The sequence below is a fragment of the Passer montanus genome, unplaced genomic scaffold, assembly GCF_014805655.1.
Source record: "Passer montanus isolate IOZ18808 unplaced genomic scaffold, ASM1480565v1 scaffold27, whole genome shotgun sequence".
NCBI classification, from domain to species: Eukaryota; Metazoa; Chordata; class Aves; order Passeriformes; family Passeridae; genus Passer; species Passer montanus.
In genome coordinates, this window is record NW_024367372.1 from 319,549 (window position 1) to 338,082 (window position 18,534).

At 39.4% G+C, this 18,534-nt stretch overlaps 1 protein-coding gene across 3 annotated transcripts in view; it reads right to left on the reverse strand.

Moving 5' to 3' along the window:
* Window positions 1–2,356: 2,356 nt before the first annotated feature.
* Window positions 2,357–18,534, reverse strand: part of ARID4A (AT-rich interaction domain 4A) — a 47,932-nt gene continuing 31,754 nt past the window's right edge. For 2 of the 3 annotated variants that reach the window (XM_039712770.1, XM_039712771.1), the window contains 13 exons: window positions 16,842–16,936; window positions 16,434–16,531; window positions 14,824–15,052; window positions 12,956–13,206; window positions 11,453–11,650; window positions 10,258–10,342; window positions 9,984–10,116; window positions 9,719–9,781; window positions 7,603–8,733; window positions 6,903–7,007; window positions 5,215–5,430; window positions 4,843–4,989; window positions 2,357–4,389 (listed from right to left, as the gene is read on the reverse strand). In XM_039712770.1, the coding sequence (XP_039568704.1) occupies window positions 4,286–4,389; window positions 4,843–4,989; window positions 5,215–5,430; window positions 6,903–7,007; window positions 7,603–8,733; window positions 9,719–9,781; window positions 9,984–10,116; window positions 10,258–10,342; window positions 11,453–11,650; window positions 12,956–13,206; window positions 14,824–15,052; window positions 16,434–16,531; window positions 16,842–16,936 (2,855 nt within the window). In that variant the 3' untranslated portion in view covers window positions 2,357–4,285. The remainder of the gene's footprint in view (window positions 4,390–4,842; window positions 4,990–5,214; window positions 5,431–6,902; window positions 7,008–7,602; window positions 8,734–9,718; window positions 9,782–9,983; window positions 10,117–10,257; window positions 10,343–11,452; window positions 11,651–12,955; window positions 13,207–14,823; window positions 15,053–16,433; window positions 16,532–16,841; window positions 16,937–18,534) is intronic. The other variant, XM_039712772.1, reaches the window with a different exon arrangement.

The window sequence follows — 18,534 nt, forward strand, 5'->3', positions numbered from 1 at the left end:
TTCAGAGCAAACAAAAGACCCAAAATAAATCCCAGCTACTCAGTGGGAACTGATGAAGGTGAGTAATTTTAAACACTGAGACCTCTTAAAATCCCATCCTATTTGGTGTGAGGTAATATGGGAGAATGACAGATTTTCTCAAAATCTGAGAGCAATACCTTAACAGTGTGAGCTAATTACAAAATGTCATTTTCTTAGCTCTGGAATTACAGTGAGTCAGCCTCTGGCAACATCCCCTTTGGTTCCACTGTTTTGTTATGTCCCCCACATCTCCAGAGCCTCACTGTAGCAAATAATAAAATCCCAAGACCAGAAAAGGAAAAATAACCAAGATTTCAGTGCATAATTTTTGCAAAGGGTAGAGGCACAGTGAAGTAAACAGCTCAACATACTTTTGTGAACACATTAATCTTTTATTTCAGCTGGTAAATCTGGCTCCTGGCTCATGTCAGATTTCTTTCAAGCCATCAAACCAAACCTGCTTTTTTCTTAAAAAGAAGACTACAGCATTTCTTAGACTTACTGCAGTTAAAGAATTCCAGTAAATGCTGCCCAGAAAATCCATTTGGCTGCCTCAGCTATCCAAGAATATTTTTAATGGGGAAAAAAAGAACATGTTATAAAAGTATTAATTTTTAATGTGACATTCCATCTGGTTGACAAACCTGTCTGCAGAGAGAAGGCTCTCTCAGCAGTGGATTTTCTGACTGAGGCACAGGAGTTGACAATTCTTAGACTCTCATTCTCTTCCCAGCTCCACATCAAAGCCATCCTGAGTAATTTTGGTAGCCATTTCTGCATGGCTCCCCCTACAAAAAAAACGAGAATATGTAATCATTAAAAAAATTTCTGTCTGTTCTAATATTGCACCTTCTAAAAAATTAGATTGAAGCATGCACAAAAGCACAAACAGTGATTTTAATCACCTTTTCTGCTGCTCCCTGTGAAGGTCAGATATCTCATCCTTCATGAAGACAAACATTTCTTTGCCCTTGTTATGCTTTTCGTTCACTGATAATTGCTACTGAAAATCTGCTTAACCTCTGTCAAAACAATGACTTGTTATTATTATTGTTCTGACAACTCTGCTTCTCTTGCCTGATCTGTTCAGGCTGATTAAACAGGAGAAACTTTCCCAGCCACCAGCAACCTGATGGAGGAGCCAAAACCAAGCAGGGATTTAACTGGGTGTTGCTAAACTTTCACATTAGAAAATAAAAACTCATTAGTACAAATGTAGCTGATACACTTGATGGAAAGAAAGTGAAAACTAAAACAAGTAAGGAAATGAATCTTACCTTATGTCCTTGCATGGAAACATTCTGAGTTTTTCCATCTTTCAGATTTTTGCTAATACAAAAATAAGTTATCTGCCAGCAATCTGACAGTTCTTTGTATCAATTGCAGAAAATGAAGGAAAAGTGATTCTCTTACAACCTTGCTCCTTTTAAGAGTGTTGGATTCCATATACTTATTTTTTTTACCTCCTAAGGAAGTTTGAAATAGCAAATATCATTTTGAGGAAAACCTGGGAAATCAGAAAGCATGAGAACGGCAGAAAGACTGCCAAAAGGATGCTTTACTTCTGCTTGGTTTCAAAAACACAATCTAATTTCTTATTTTAAAAAATCTCAATTCTGTATAATCATCGTTACTGTGTCTTCAGCAGGACAAACTCTGAGCCAGTAAAAGACACTCTGGAATTTATATCAACAAGGCTTCAATAAGGGGATTATTGTAGAGTTAGAAATCATAGATTTGATTAGGGTTTCTTTTTGATTTCACCTTTAACCAGGACAGCCCAATGAATCCAGCTAATTTTCTTTTCTCTGTGAAATTTTTAAACATCACAGGAAAATACTGCAAACTTCTACTGAACAGTATGATGTGCTCCTTCCCAGGAAGATAAAACCCAGGAAATCAGTGACATGCTGGAGGCTTTGCCAGTGGCTTGGCAGAAAGTGCATCTTTTCCTGCAGGTTCAGTGCTCTGCCAGAGTAACACCAGCTGGTTTTGGGGTGAGCACAGCGAGGGAAGCAGGTGGGAGAGGGAGCAAGGCAGGAAGTTCTCCCTGCCAGTGGGCTGGAATGGGTTTCCATGATCCCTGGGAGCATACCTGGAGCCTTCAAAGCAGGGTTTTAAACATTCCCAAGAGACAGGAGCAGCAGCCAGCTGAGAACACAGGAGGGGAACATCCAGGCCAGGGCAGCAGCTCCTCCATCCTCTGTGCCTGTTTGAGATCTCACAGTGTGCACACAGGTTAGATATCAGAGATCTGCACAATTTGTCATTAATCCTGTTATTTCCCTGGATTTTAGACTGCTTCTGTAAATATTAAACATGTGACCCATGTTACTTCCTTTTAAATGAGTATTGCTTTTTATTCATAGCTATTAGAAGATTCACAAGTAAAAGTTAGCTCTGGAAAAAGTCTTTACAGTAATTTATGGAGATTAACTTTCCTATTTAGGGTAAAGTCCAGACATTTACAAGAACAATCACTTAAATAAAAATAGAATATAAAGCCTATGTTTAAAACATGGCCTTTATTAGCGCTGTCTAGTGAGCTCCATATTTATCTTACATTGAAAGAGTTCTGCTTTGCTTAAGAAAAGACAGAAAAAGTGCATTTACAAGAGTACTTTTTCTTTAATTTTCTGCGAAAATGGAAGGAATTGGAATCACAAGTTGACAAATGCTGTAAAATGAAATTTCAAGAAACATCAATTTTAGTAATGCTACGCCATCACTAGTGTTTCCTCCTGACCTTCTGCTGTGTGGAACCAGAATATCCTGATATACAGTCTAGAGCATCTATGTTATTACTCTACAGCATATTAAACACAGAAAAAGGGGCTCAGACCCCCTTTCAATGTACAAACATGAATAAAAAATTGTTTAAAAAATCACTTTTTATACATAATGTATATGCAAACTGCTTTAAATACATGGGTTTGGAAGAGTTATTTACAAGCTGCATCTGCCCGTGGGACAATCCACAGGCAGAGCACACACAGTTGCTTTTACTTTATTGGTGCATCTCAACTTTGGGAGATATAAATTTATTCGGCAGTACAGCAAACACAAGAACTTGTGACAAAGCATCTTAAGGGCAACCCAATAAATTTTGTTCCTCCAAACAAGGTTAAGTACTAGGACTGCCAAAGTTTCCAAATCAAGTTTTATTTTAACCCAGATGCCTGCTGGCAGATCTGTGTGGTGGAGGATATGTAGACAGACCCATTGGAAGTACAGGTTTGGCTACTGGATAACTCCTCCTGAAGAGCCAGAACTGATAAGGATGTTTTGTCCAAAGAGTGAACTAACCTAGAATTTTTTTTTCCAATTTTATTAATATTTTAAAAAATACATAAAAATACAACATCCAATGTCTGAATAAATATATTTAACAAGTTGCAAGATACCTTATTTTACACAAAAATTTCAGCTTTAGAAATCTTGTTAAATAACTTCATTGTTGTTATATATTTCATTTTTCGTCTTTTTGTAACAAAATAAAAACTCTGAAATTACATAGAAAAAAGACAAAATATTTTTGTCAAGGGATAAGATAGTCCACTGAAAACCTATTCACAATTCCACTGTAAACATTAATAAACATTAAAACATTTGCATAATTGTGTGCTCAAAAATCCTATAAAAAGTGGAAGACTTATTACAACTGTAGTTTTCAGTCAACTACACTTCCTTTCACAATTTATTTTGTCCCATTTACAGCTTTAAAACTGGGCACATTGCTGAACACATACTTTGGCAGTTCTGTATAGCAAGTGCTTCCACAAAGAGGAACTACTCACCAAGAGTTACCCACAGCTCAGTGAAAGTGCAGCAGTTACTCAGTTCTTTTGGATAATACTCTGATGTCTGCTTGGTGCACTTGCTTATTTTTTTTTTTTTTTTAAGATCACCCTAGAACACCTGAATGCTTCATTGGACATAACTTTGCAAATTTGATAAGTGCCCTTCTTCTGTGTTAGGAAAAAAACAAAACAAAACAAAAAGAAACAAACAAGAAACAAAAAACAAACACAATACAAGGATGTCACGTTGTGCCTACAAACCTTCAGTTACCAATGAGCTTAAGTTCTCTGAACAGTAAATTAAACAAAAGAAGAGGGTAGGAGGAGGGAACAGGTACAGTCCAGCAGTGGAAGTGTGTACAGGATATACTTGGCAATGTCCAACCAGTTGAGTGCTTTCTGTGGCTGAATTTCAGGGTTTATGTCCATGGCAGCGAGCTGCTGGCAAGGCAGAGAAATGTTTATCACCTGCACTCCACAGCCAGCACGTTCTGGGGAGGAGAGGATGATGAGGGGCTCATTCCAGTGTCTGAGGAAGCAGATGACATGGATGCTCCTGTATGGGACACTGAACAGACAGAACAACAGATCAGCATCAGGTTATCAAAGTACAGCTCACAAGGAAGGTTTCCTTGGTTCTTAGGTTGTGTAAAAGATATCAAAGCAGCAGCACAAGCACAAAAAAATTATAGAGAGGTTTTTCCAATTGCTTTCGTGCTGTATTCAGACACAGGATTAGTCTCACCCAGTTATTGAAAAGGTAACTCAGATGAGTCTAATGGAAACACCTGCACTAGAAAGTCCAAGTTTCTACCACACAGTTATAAAAGAGCCAGCAAATGTTTCTGTCAGGTTCAAGTTCCAAAAAACCACAAATATTCTTTCTAAATACATACATAAACAGATGCTAACACTTTCTGTCCTTCTAAAATATCATCAATTCAACTCAAATTGCTGTGAGTTATGCATTTCCAAACAAATTACCTCCTCATGGGAATCATAAAACAAATCTCAACCTCACCTTCTCTGTCTTTCTTTTTCAATCGTTTCCTTCTCCTGTCTATGGTTGCTACTTCTGACTTCAAGGACATGTAGTATTTCCGTATCTCCTGGAGCTTTTCTTGTAGGAAGGAGATCCTTTCAGTGCTGCTCATATTGTCCAGTTCATCTGCAAGTGGAAAGAAAAGAAAAAAAATAGCTTTGTCAAGGTGATTTTAAACAAATGAATGCAGTTCTTAAGAGGATGTAAGACACAGCATGGAAGATAACACATTTCTGTAACTATGCCAGAAAGGCCCACACCTAATTTAGTATCCCAAAATTTCCATGTTTTTCTTTCAGAACAAACGTTCTCACAAATTCCCTGAAATCAAGTAATTTCTAGAATCCTTACTGAGCTGGAAGCTCCATTTGTACACTCTGGGTGAAGCATTCTGGTGGTGGTGCTTGTCCCTGTGCTTGTCCTTCTCTCCATCCTTGATGTGAGGAGAAACCACCCTGGCAGGGGAGCGGGAAATCTTCTGGGGTTTGGATGCATTGATGTGTTTGACAGGAGTACATTTACTGGAACTGTCCAGGACAGGGAGATCTTCACTGTCACTGCTTTGTCCTGCAGGAAAAAGAATTAATTTGGACTTAAAATCTCCACCTTTACATTTTAAAAATTGTGGGTATAGTAAAGAAAACAATTTAAAAAAAACCTGCTGCTTCTTGCTTAGGAGATCACAAAACACACCCAAGGAATAATGATCTCAGATTCCATGGATAACCTGATCAGACACAACATGCACTGAACTCTCAAGTGTAATAATCATAATTGATGCCAGAGAATTCAAGGGCTGACTAGCTCTAGTGAAAAAGTAATAGCCAAACTTCTGTTCAGAAATAATAAACAAACATACCAAAACTAGAATATTAAAGCACTGATAAACTGTATTACATCACCTATTTTAGCTTTCTAATATAAAGCAGACACTAAAACCCTTTTCTTAAAGATTAACCCTGTATTACTATGGGTAGGTAGCACATGATTGTATTTAGTTATCAAACTGCTTTACACATCTAAAGGAACAGTTCTGGAACATGACTAAAACCACAGAAGTTCAACATGTAACAGAAAATTTTTAGCTCATATATTCAAATATTTTAGATTCCCACAATAACTGCCAAGTTCTCCACAGGCATGTTAAATATATCTGAATAGTGTATGTCAGAGAATTAGTATTTTAGTTTGATATTTAAAAATATAACAGTGTTGCCACAAAGCCAAAACCACTGATTCAATCATGAAATGATGTCAAAAATTCTGTGACAGGACAAGAGGGAATGACCTTAAGCTGAAGGAGGGCAGGGATGGGATATTAGACAGAAATTATTTATTATAAAGATGGTGAGGCCCTGGCACAGGGTGCCCAGAGAAGCTGTGGCTGCCCCTGGATCCCTGGAAGTGTTCCAGGCCAGGTTGGATGGGGCTTGGAGCAATTTGGGACAGTGGAAGGTGTCCCTGCCCATGGCAGGGGTTTGGAACAAGATGATTTTTAAAGGTCTTTTCCAACCCAAACCACTCTGTGACTCTCTGAAAAATGAGCTACAGAAACACAAAAATTCAGATTTCCATAGCAAATTATAAAACAGTCAGATGCTTGAGAGAAAAACTAGACAAGATTCCTTTGGATGAAAAGCTTTTCTTTAGCATCCAACATTTTTCTGTATTTCAAAAATATTTATTTTTTCCCCAGGAGAAACACTTGTTTTAAGACTTTAAATGTGCCCTCTGCCAAATTCATAACCAATCCAATATTTAAAAATCAGCATAATGGTAAATACATACTAGCTGCTAATATGAATAATAATTTAGATATTTTTCCTAAGTAAGTAACATAAAACAGGCAAGAGATTTCCCACTTCAGAGCTCAGAACTCCTCTCCCATTTATCACCAATAATCACAATGAATAAAAATGAAAACCTTGAGAGGGAAGCCCCATCCACTGGAAATTGTTTGTAACATGAGAACAGTAGGTTTCTACACATATTTACAGGCCAGGATAACCTTCCCCCAACCTCTCCCTGCAGGAATATACCTGTTCCATTCTTTTCATTTTTGGCTGCAGCACTGGTTCGCTTTGGAGTTCGCTTTTGCTTTTTTGCCAGTGTTCCACTATTGCTGTCACTGGGTCTTTTTTGACCTATGAGAGGAGGGAAAAAAATAAAAAATAAAATATAAGACACCTCAAATACTTCTGCTACTAAAAAGCTCTTTTTATAAGCAACAAAGAAATTAAAAACCAGACAGGCTGAGAGAGTTCACAGCCTGGAGAAGAGGAAGCTCTGGGGAGAACTTAGAGACCCTTCCAGGGTCTAAAGGGGCTCTAGGAGAGCTGGAGGGGGACTTGGCACAATGGCCTGGAGTGACAGGACAAGGGGGAATGGCTTCCCACTGCAAGAGGGCAGGGTTAGATGGGATATTGGGATGGAATTCTTCCCTGTGAGGGTGCTGAGGCCTTGGCACAGGGTGCCCACAGAGGCTGTGGCTGCCCTGTCCCTAGAAGTGCTCCAGGACAGGCTGGATGGAGCTTGGAGCAACCTGGGATAGTGGAAGGTGTCTCTGCCCATGGAAGGGGACTGGAACAAGATGGGCTTTGAGGTTCCCTCTACCCAAACCATTCTATGAATCTATAACCAGCAGACAACACAGAACAGCAATTTTTAGCCAAGTGACAGCAGCCTCAAGCCACCTTCAGCAAGGACCAGAGCTGGAGTGACTCCTCCAGGAACACTCACCTTTCTCTCCCGTCTCCCTCTCCTGCCCGGCCATGCTGCAATTGCTCGAGGTGGTGCTGGCTTCGAATCCATTGGCAGACTCACTCTCACAGAGCCCCTCCTGAGACTCTTCTGCCACACTGTCCACCTCGATGGTCATGTCACTCTCGCTCTTGATGCTGCGGGACTCGTCCTGGCTGAGGGCCAGGGGAGAGGCCACCGGGAAGCTCGAGGGGACGCCGGGGGCTAAGGCAGAGGGGGCAGAGTTGGAAGCATTGGGGTCTGGCTTTTCTGCTATTGTGTCTTCAGTGCTGCTCTTCTCCTTCTCATCCAAGTCATCCAGGTCTACTTCGTGGCACAGCAAGGTTTCAGGACCAATCTGAGGCATTGTGTCATCCTCATCTTTCAAGGGAAGGCTCTCGTTGGCCTCGGCCGGCCGTTGGAAGTTGTCATTCCTCAGCTCCGGACCGTGCGGAACCGACTCTGCCACCAGGGACGGCATCTCCTCGTTTTCAGTTCTGAGGGACTCCTCAGCATTCAGCCCTTTACATTCCTCTGCTCCACTACATTCATTGGTCCTCTCTTCAGATACAATATTTGGCACTTCCATCTCGCTCTCCCGCCGATTTCTCTTCTCAGGTGACGCCTGTTCCAAAGTTTTCCTTTTCAAAAGTTTCTTATCTTTTGTGGAGGGCTCTGTTTCAGTTTCAGTAGTGCTGGAAATGTCTTTACAGTCCAAGGAAGACACATCTAACCTTTCAGGTTCTGTAAGAGATTCATTTGTCACCTCTTCCTGGCTTCCTGGTGCAATCTTTGCATTCTCCAATGAGGGATCTTTTGTCTTGCTCCTTCTCCCTTTTCCCTTAGGTGATTTTTCAACCTCTCTTTTGATTTCTTCCACTTGATCCGTTTTATTTCCAAAAATTTGAACAATTTGTTCACTTTCCTCAACTTCCAGTTTCAGTGTTTCTAGTGGCTGTACTTGAGTCCTGTCGTTTTCCTTCAGCACATGAGAAATCTTTGGGTTTTCCTCATCCAGCTTCTCATCACGGAGTTTTTCATTTTTTTCCAGTTCTGAAGTTTCTGGAGAAAATTCTTCATTCAAATTCTTTTCAGATGACTCATCTGCTTCACTGTCAGATGTACCAGAGTCTAAAAAAATTTTAAAAAGAAGCAAACAGCACCCTAAATAATTAATTGCACCATGACTTTTTATTTGAACCTCACAAAAACCCCTGCTTTCAGTAATCTATGATGTTATCATCAGTTTACAGTAATTATTTTAAAATTTTAAAATCCTGCATTACTCAACACACTTGCTACACTTCTTATTTTTACCTAAAATTTCTATGAAACTGCAGTAGTGGTGGTGCTGTCAAGGCTCAGGAAGCATCTGGATGATGGTCTTAACTCAGGTGATTTAGCTGAAGTCTATGATTCTTCTACTATTTCCCAAATAAGCCAATACATATGAATTACATTTTACTGCAGCAAAAATAGTTTTATAGATTCCCCTGATCCCATGGATATTGCCTCTCCCATGTGACACTACAAAACCAAAAAAAAACATTTCTCCCCTCCATGCAGAGAAGAAAAAACAACCCAAACCCAAAAATAAAAACCTTCTAAATCCCAATATGGACATTTCACTGCTGACTATTGTACAAATGATGCACCACATAAAGGGCAAGCATTAGTACATTACCAGATTACTCAGGGACCTGTACTAAAAGGAGACAGTGATTTCACTTCAGTTCTTGTTCAGAGAGGCTTAGAAACACCAAAGATGTGCTGCCATTTGTGTATAATTAACAGCTCTGCTGGATGATGGAGTATTGAGGTTGAGCACTTAATTAGCACAATAAAGACTATCATTTTAGCACTGGATTTGGTCTGCTCAGGACTCAAAGGCTCTGGCTCAAGAACATGGGATGACACAGTCACTGCTCTTCTGTGAGTAAGCTGTACCCCTCAGCAGTGTCAGCTCAACTGCTTACTCAACAAAATTCACAAGGAGAAAGGAAAAAAAATAACCAACCAAAAAAAAAAGTTAAAAAAACCCAAAAAAACCCCAAACTTCTTTTCAAAAAGGTACTGAAAAAGCCTCCAAAGCATACACAGGGCTGTGATCACTCACCGTTTGATCCTCTATCAGAATCAAACATTCCTGAGCTACGTCTGGTCTGCCTGCGAGGTGTTGCTAAAATTAAAATCGAAAGAATTAATTTGTGTGGAGCAGCAGGAGCTCCCGGCCGCGGCGGGGCCGCCCCGGGGGCGGAGCGGGAGCTCCGGGGGCGGAGCGGGAGCTCCGGGCTGGCTCCGGCCCCGGGCCCGCACAGCAGCCCGGGCTGCAGCGGGTGCAGGGAGCGCGGCTGCCCCTGCACCTCCGGAGCCGCATTTACCTTCGCTGCTGGGCGTTTTGGGGAGGCTGCAGGACGTGTTGGATGGGAGAGTGGATTTCAGAGGGGGACGCCCACGCTTGGATTTTTGTTTCTCCTCATCCTTCTTCTCATCCTTTTCACCATCTTCTTTATTCTGCAGGGGAAACAGTGCATTTTTATTAATATTTCACACTGATTATAAAACCTTTTGCTCTATTAAAAACTAGAATGTGGCCTGAATAACTTTTTTTTTTTTTTTAATACAGTACTACAACAAACTTATTGAAATCATTACTTTTGTTTTTTTCTTCTGTTTTCTCTTTGGTCCTCCTTTTTCCACTGGCCATATAATTCGATCAGCTTTCACCCATTCATCATACCTGAAAGGGAATGAAACCATGCTGTAATCACTGCACATAAAAATATTGTTTGAATATAAGGAGTAAAAGAATTAAATTAACACAAAATATTTATGAATGAAGTAGAAAAAGGCCAACACCAGGTTGGATGGGGCTCAGAGCACTGTGGGATAGTGGAAGGTGTCCCTGCCCAGGGCAGGAGGGTGGAATGAGATAAGATTTCCTTTCCACCCAAACCATTCCATGACAGCAGAGCATGTATTTATAACTCATGCAGTATTCTGGCCTTAGAAAGGTGAATGACATTTCCAGTCCACAAAAAAACCTTATGGAATGAGGGAATGAAGGTACAAACTTCCCTGTCTGTCACTGGAACACTCAGGGGACTGAGTCAGCTCTAAAGTGTCAGTTATTCCACAGTTATCAGACACAAGACAGTTTTCACCACACCATACCTCAGCAGGAAATGTACCTTTTTTTTTAATTATGGCAACAAACTGGATGAGATCCTGAAAAGCACAAACACACTGATGCTCCTCAAAATCTCCTAAAGGTATTATTAATAAGCTAAAGGGAACCTGCAAATATTTGGAGAATATTGCCACACTCAAACTTCATGTTGCCACATAAAGCAATTTGCTTATGGATTTGGAATACCACATGTTATATACCAGAAGTATATAAACTACTATAAAGACTGGCTGCCAGGAGAAGCATTTTTACAATCCCACTTAACATTCAATACAAGAATATATTTTATTGCCAAAATTCCAGTGCTTAATACACTTAGCTGTAAATATCTTCACCATTATCAATGGCTCCCTTAAGGGAAAGTTTGCTAGTACTAACACTGAAAGACACAATAAATATCAGGGATACTCCTGGAAGGGGTGAGGATCACTAAAGGCAGATGGACACTTGGAAAAGTACAAGTATATTCTGACATTTCACTGCAACACCATGAACAAAATCACCAACACTGAAAAGTGAAGAAGTCAGAGCCTATTATGTTGACAATTCAATATGCAGCCACATCACTGACCATTTCTTACTTGATTTCCTTAAAAACAAAAATTTCTTTTGCAAATAAGCCTTTGAACAAAGAAATGAAAGGCAATTTGTTATCCTCACCTTACATTCCAACCGTAGTAATGAACTAAATATAAAACTTCTCCATCATCAATCTCTGTGCTTTTAATACTGGCTTCATAAATTTTTTGAGTCTTTCCACGTCCATATTTTACTTTCACTTTGGTTCCAGTCAGGCAGGGTTCTGTGTCCTCCTCATCCTCTTCACCTTCTGATTCTCCTTTGTTCTCAATTTCTTCCCTGCAATAAAATGTATTTAAAATGCCCACTAATTAGTGACAATCCTATTTTAAAATTAAGAGAGTAGTCAAGGTAGAAAAAGGCTGCAACAAAAAAAGAAATTAAATTTCTGCACCCTGTCCTGTCTCTAAAGCTTGCTCAGAAACAGATTTTTTAAATCAAGAACAGTACTTAGAGAAAATAGGGCTAAGTGCCAAAAATATCCAGAAAGTTTTATTAAAATTTAAACACAATTTATAAAACATACAACTACCTCAAAGCTTAAATATTATTTTAAAAATTAGTATTTTGATAATACAAACAGGAATAAAAGTTAACTCAGTTGTGTCTCCTAAACAACATAGGAAGAAAACTTCAGTTTCTGAAATATTTGATTTTGACACATTATTTATAAAAAAGGTACTTTTACAATTGGCTTAACATGCTACAGTTTATTAACTGCACATGGGTTTGAATTGCCATCACAGTGATCCTCTCATAGACACAAACACCATTCCACTGGAAAAAAACTTGATCACAAAAGTGTTCAGCCAAGCTTAAAAGTGTCTGCACAGCTCTTTACTAGATACATCCACCTCTCATTACACCTTTAGCTACTCTTTAAACATTATACTCAAACATATTTTGAAGAACTACAATCAAACCTATTTTTAGCTATAATTCCTTCTCTACTTAAGGGACAATTTAGCATAATTTAGAAGTTACTCTACAAAATTCAGCAAGAAATAAAATACTAAAAAGGACTATAGGTTTGCTTTTAATGAAACAGATTTGTTGGCCTTCAGTGAAAGATCAATTATCTTGTGGCAAGCAACTCAGAGGACAAGTAACACCCACACAGATTAAAGAAAACTTTGCTGCCTTGATCACCTGACACACAGTAAAAACAAGGAGCCTGCAGCTTCACCAGCCATCAGCAAACCCTTAAAGCACAGGAGAAGAGGGATTTGCCATTTCTGTTTCAACTGCCCAGGGAAGTGTCCCCAAGCTGTTCCCACCCTCACAGCACCTGGCAGACTCTCAGCCTGGTCAGCTTGGTGTCTGGAGGTATTGGTGTGACAAAACACCAACACAGCCTTGGCAAGTAAAGTGACAGTGAAAAATACTTGAGCACAAAAAGATGCTTCCAGAAAGTACAGCAGGTCTACAAGCTTGAAATAAAATGTTCCCTTCCCTGCCTGTCTGAGTGAATAAGGCTTCTGATTTTCACACTCCAGTAAGATCAAGTCTGTGTCCTTCTGCCTGGAGAACAGCTCAATCATGGCACAGAGAAACTCAAAGAAGGTGATTCAGGTTAGTGCTCACCTCTCCCTCTGCCTCTCTTCCTCTTCATCTGACTCTTTATCAGAATCCTCCTGTTTTTTAATTTTCTTCTCTTTTTGCTTTGGTGTGCTTTTCTTCCCTAGAGGAGTTTCATTTTCTTTCTTTTCTGCATTCTCAGGTGTTTCCTCTACATCTTTGTTTTCTTTGTTACTGTCTTTTAATTTGTCTTGGGTTTTATCCTCTTCACCATCTTTTTTAGCAGGGGCTGCATCACGGGCAAGTCTTCTTCGTCCCTGGAACAGAAATAAAATCAGTGTAAGGACTCATGTCCCCTGCTTTCTTATAACCTCTCCAAATTCAGGCAAAAAGTGAGACATGCAACTCCTGTAGAGAAGAAATTACAAAAAAGTGCAAAATATTCTAAAATAGTAAAATTAAAACTTTAAGTTTTTATATCTGCTTCATTTGGAATAACAAGGATGAGTTTCTGATTAACTGATGGAGGATTTCAGAACATTTGTTTGGACCTGTAATGTTTATTACTCTGACAGACAGGGCCAAAATGTCTTGTTCAGCTACAGCAGTATCATTATCTGAAGTGCTTGTATAGGAATATTGAGGGGAGGCTCCTTCAATCCTGACATTCACCTGTGGATATCAGGGATAGAAATCTGTCAGCTTTCAAAAAACTCTAAATATCCCATTTTTAAAAGGCACCTTGAGTACTCAAAGGCAGTTGCTGCCTGGGACTATCTGCAACTGATTCTTAGAGATTTAGCACAGGATTATTATTTGATTTATTAGAAATCTCTTGATAGGATCACTGCTTTTTATTCAGAACAAAGAGCCAATTATTAAAAAGACCAAAAAAAATCTTACATTTCTTTATCCTTCTTTTGAGCGTTCTCAAAAAGAAAAACGAACTCAAAAATAAATGAATAAACTAAGAACAAAGCTAATGTCATGTCAGGAAGTTCACTGAGGCTGATGCAGCTTGGAACAACCACTTTCATTTAAACAGAACTATAATACATAATAGAAGTCTCAACCTGTGTTTACACCATGTCCTTTCATCTATTAATCTGTAAGGCCATATGTTTGCTTGAAAAGCTGCTTTGCAAGAAGGACTCCAACAGAATGATATTTTAGTCAAACAGAATCTTTAGAACTTCAGCAATTTAAAAGCAGCAATTGTTGTCCTTCAGTAGTCATACTCTATTGAAGAACACAAAATGTTCTTTTAATGTAATTAAATGAGTGCTACAGTCATATTCCAACACCTTTAAAATACCTGTCTGTATTCCTCATGGTGTTCAGTATCCTCCAGCTGATGGGCCACTGATCTGATCTATGTAGCTACTAACACAACCCTCACCTCTACAGCATTTAGAGACAAATGAAGGCTAAACTTAATTGTTCCTCCCTCTACTTTTGTCTACATACTCTAATATTTGAGTGTTTAATCTATTAGAAGAGAAACTGTGGTAAAAACTAGCTCAGAGAAATGGGTCTTCCTTTGATTCTTACATGCATAGCAGGTTTTTGATATTCCTATTTCTTGCCAGAAGGCTCCAGGTTCCATGTGCCTGTGGAAACCCTCCCACAGCCACGACTGTCCTGCTGTGTTCCACTGTTCTGATGAGAACAGCTCCAAGCCATTCCTGAACCAGAACACATCCAACTGAGCCTGAGCAAATCCCAAGCAAGGTGTGCAATATGAAGGAATAATCAAACCTGACTGTGTCCAGGTAGAACATAATTATCAGTTAACACTCACAGAACTCCACACTTGTGCAAGTGCAACAATTCCAACGTGCAGCTGCTCCACAGGGAAAACTTATTATGGAAACTGTTCACTACACAAAGGGGTTTTGTTAAAGACCAAACACAAATCAGTTCAATCCACTCACCCTTGGGGATCTTAGTTCAATTTCTTCTTTCTCACTTTCACTGCTGGAATAATTTTCTTCTGCTTCTTTTTTAACTTCTGTTGGGGGCATTTTTTGTTCCTCTTTCACGCTTTCCTCCATTGGTTCCACGTGTTTCTGTGTCTCTTCTACCACTTTTGGTTCATTGTGATGGATGGTCCTAAACTGAATGTTTGCAGAACGGCAGTACTCTTCAAAACCATAAAGATACCTACAGACACAAGGAAGGTCCCACTTGTATTCCATGCTTTATTTTCCATTTATTGAAGTGCATAAAACCTATTTTCCTGCTCAGTAACTTCAGGAAAATAATAATAAAGGAAAAAAAACAACCAAATAAAAGCAAATACAAATATAAAAGCTAGAGAAGATTTTGAAGTGAAACAATTTCAAGTCAAATGCTGAAAAAGAGTACACAGAGGTGCTTCCCACATATTTAACTTCATCCCCATCCAGTTAAGAATTCATGACAGTAATGCCATGCAAGAGCTTGTTGTCTGGAAACTGCCTGTGCACACTCTAATCTAGTTATAGGTGAGAGAGGCATGAATTAGCTTAGTCCTCAAAGAATTAATATGCAAGTTACAACACACTAGCACTGTCACAACACATTTTCATGTGTCCAAACATCATCATTATTTCCACTATTAACAGCAACCCAGTACACATTTACCAATTACTCTTTCCAGGATAAACACTCTTCTCTGTAAAATACAGACCTTAAACATGTGCCCAGTTCAAATCCCACTGAAGAGAGCCTCAACATTGTCATCTTCATTGACATTAGCATGAGTTCAGTCATTAGTCATCCCTACTTCCAAATTTCCTTAGGTTTGAGTCAAGAGAACCTCATTCTTCCCTTTTACTCAAAAAGCCCAATTGTTTCTTGTTAAACTTCCAGGAGGATAAACAATAAAAACAGTTTTTATCTAGGAAACGAGCTTGGAAAATGTAATTCCTGAAAGGTTTCCAATTCAAAAGTTACAACACAGCCGAAAAGTGAGGGTCAGAAGAAAAAGATTTATGCATTTGGTCAATGTAAGTAATGATTTTACTATTTAATAACTCTCACATTCACCACAGCAATGCACACAGTTAAGCCCTAATGCCATTATTAAACAAATTATGCAAAGATTACATGTAAATGTACAATCTGAAACAAGTCTTTTTTCAGTCAACACCTTCCATGAAGTTAAAGCAACTGGTATAAAATTCTCCTCAATGCATACGAGATCTAAAGATTAAAGAGTCTGTTACTGTTAATTGCCTTAACTTGCAAAACTCTATCTGCCAAAGCTTATTTTATAAATTTCAGTGGTGTACTCTGAAATACCATCAGCACAGGAGGAAAGTGAAAGTTTCTTGGTAAAAAATGAGCAGAATTCTGATGTATTGGAGCAACAGGAACTTCCAGCCCTGACTGCTCCCTCCTTTCCTCCACATCAGCACTGGAAAATGCTCAGAACTGTTCATTAACTGAAGAATATCAACTGCTCTCTCTAGCTGCCAAAAACCTCTTGAATATTGTACAAGCTACAGCTAGGAAAAAGAAAGGAAAAGTGCTTTCACCACTATCCAATATAAGAACTTACTTTCTATAAGCAGTTTTTACGTTGTAGGAAGCAGCTGAGTTCAAAATAGGAATGCCAAGGTCCATATAAATTTGCTTCCATACAGCACCACTTTCAATCTTTGAGGGGAAAAAAGAAAAAAGGAAGTTTACAGGTTTTGTTAAATAAGAACATTAAGGAATAATATCTAACAGAGCTAAAAGCCAAAGCCTTTTATAACCAATGAACAGTTTGGGTTGGAAGGGACCTCAAAAATCATCCAGTTCCAAGCCCTTGCCATAGACACCTCCCACTATCCCAGGTTGTTCCAAGCCCTGTCCAGCCTGGCCTGAACACTGCCAGGGATGGGCTATCCCCAGATCCCCTGGACAACTATTTATAGATATGAATGAACAGACATATTTCGTTCAGAGAACATCCAGTACTTACATTGTCACACCCACCCTGCTGATAAACCAGCCTAAAAAGTTTGAAGAGGTTAAGGTCCTTGTAGCCCAGAACTGGTGGTTTATTGATAGGAGTACCTGAATAAAACAAAACAGAAACAAGTTATCCCAAAGAACAGCAAGATGTCTCTTCCATACCTTTAGCACACATTTCACTACAAGTATTCCTCTGCATTTTAAAATCTGTATTAAATGGATTGAGGTATGCTCCCAAGTCAGTAAATTCCAATGACCAGTTAAAGCTTCACCCTGTTTTGAATGCATCCTTATCTCTGGGTGGTTTATCAGGTCCCACATTTATTAAGAACCCCTATCCACCAGGCTGCATCCCACTGCTCCTCTCGTGAGCAGTCAGTTAAGGCTTCACCCTGTTTTGAACGCATCCTTATCTCTGGGTGGTTTATCAGCCTCCCAGGTTTATTAAGAACCCCTATCCACCAGGCTGCATCCCACTGCTCCTCTCGTGAGCAGGGAGGACAGCCAGAACTGCAGGAAGCTCCAGAGAACACCTGAGGAATGCTGGAACAGAACTGTGTGTGAAGAGATTAACTAAAACCACCGTGGGCTGAAAGGAACGAGGAACAAGCAGAGATGTTGGATTAGGAAGAGACACTCAGGAAAATTTTCAGAATGTGGAAAAGCACAAGGACCTGACAGGACATGAATATCTGGGACAGTTCCAGGGAAAAGAAAAAATCTCAGATCAGCTGAGTGGCAGTGACATAAAGAGCAGTAATTATCTGCAGAAGGAGAAACCAGAAGTGACTTAGGGCAAGTGGCTGCATACGTAGACAATAATCCTCCCAGCAAGGAAGAATACCAAACCTCTTCCCTGCTGCTTTGTATCTTCCCTCATCTTCATGCAATTATATTTGGAATCATTAAAATAATTTTATAGGACTTTGGGAATACTGTCATGATTCCATGAATCAAAACATTTATACTGAGAGAACAGAATGTAGAACAAATCTGGTGGGAACAGAAATCTTGTTATAAGGATGGAGAAGGAAAATAAAAAGCAAACAGGCAAGGGGAAGTCCTGAAGAAGTCCTGCACATTGCTCAATCCACATACTGGCTTAAAGAACATTTCATGGACTGAGTCTTCAAATTCAGCACACAAATGCTTTCTTCTTCTACCTTCACAAGGTCCTGATAGCCCTACTGGTTTTGTAGTCTGTGAGTGTTTAAGAAAGAGAATGAGAAAGCAAGAAAACAGGAAAGTGGGAACAATCAGGCTACATGAAAGGAAAACTCTGGATTAGCCCAGCAGCAGAATGATTTTTTTTTTCTCCTCAGCTTAGCCTTTTATTCCCCTAAGGCAGCTTATTCTCCAGAAACATTGATTATATACACAGGAGGCCTTCAAAATTATATTGGATGAGCTCCAGAACACTTTGCCATAATACACGCTCAATTCCAGCCCCATGATAAGAACTGGCAACATTGAACAGCTTTTGGCTTGTTCTTTTAAGATTCTGTGGTCTAGAAGACACCTCCTTAGAAGGCATACAGACCCTCTTTTACAAAGGCAGCTTGATTTCCCCATTAATTTTAACAACCTGCCCCCCTAAAAAAAAGCAAGGGGCAAATATTCAGACTCTGCAAGTACTTCATGTTTTACCCTTAGCTCTGGTCATTTCAAATTCTAATACATCAACATTTGCTGCACTCTGT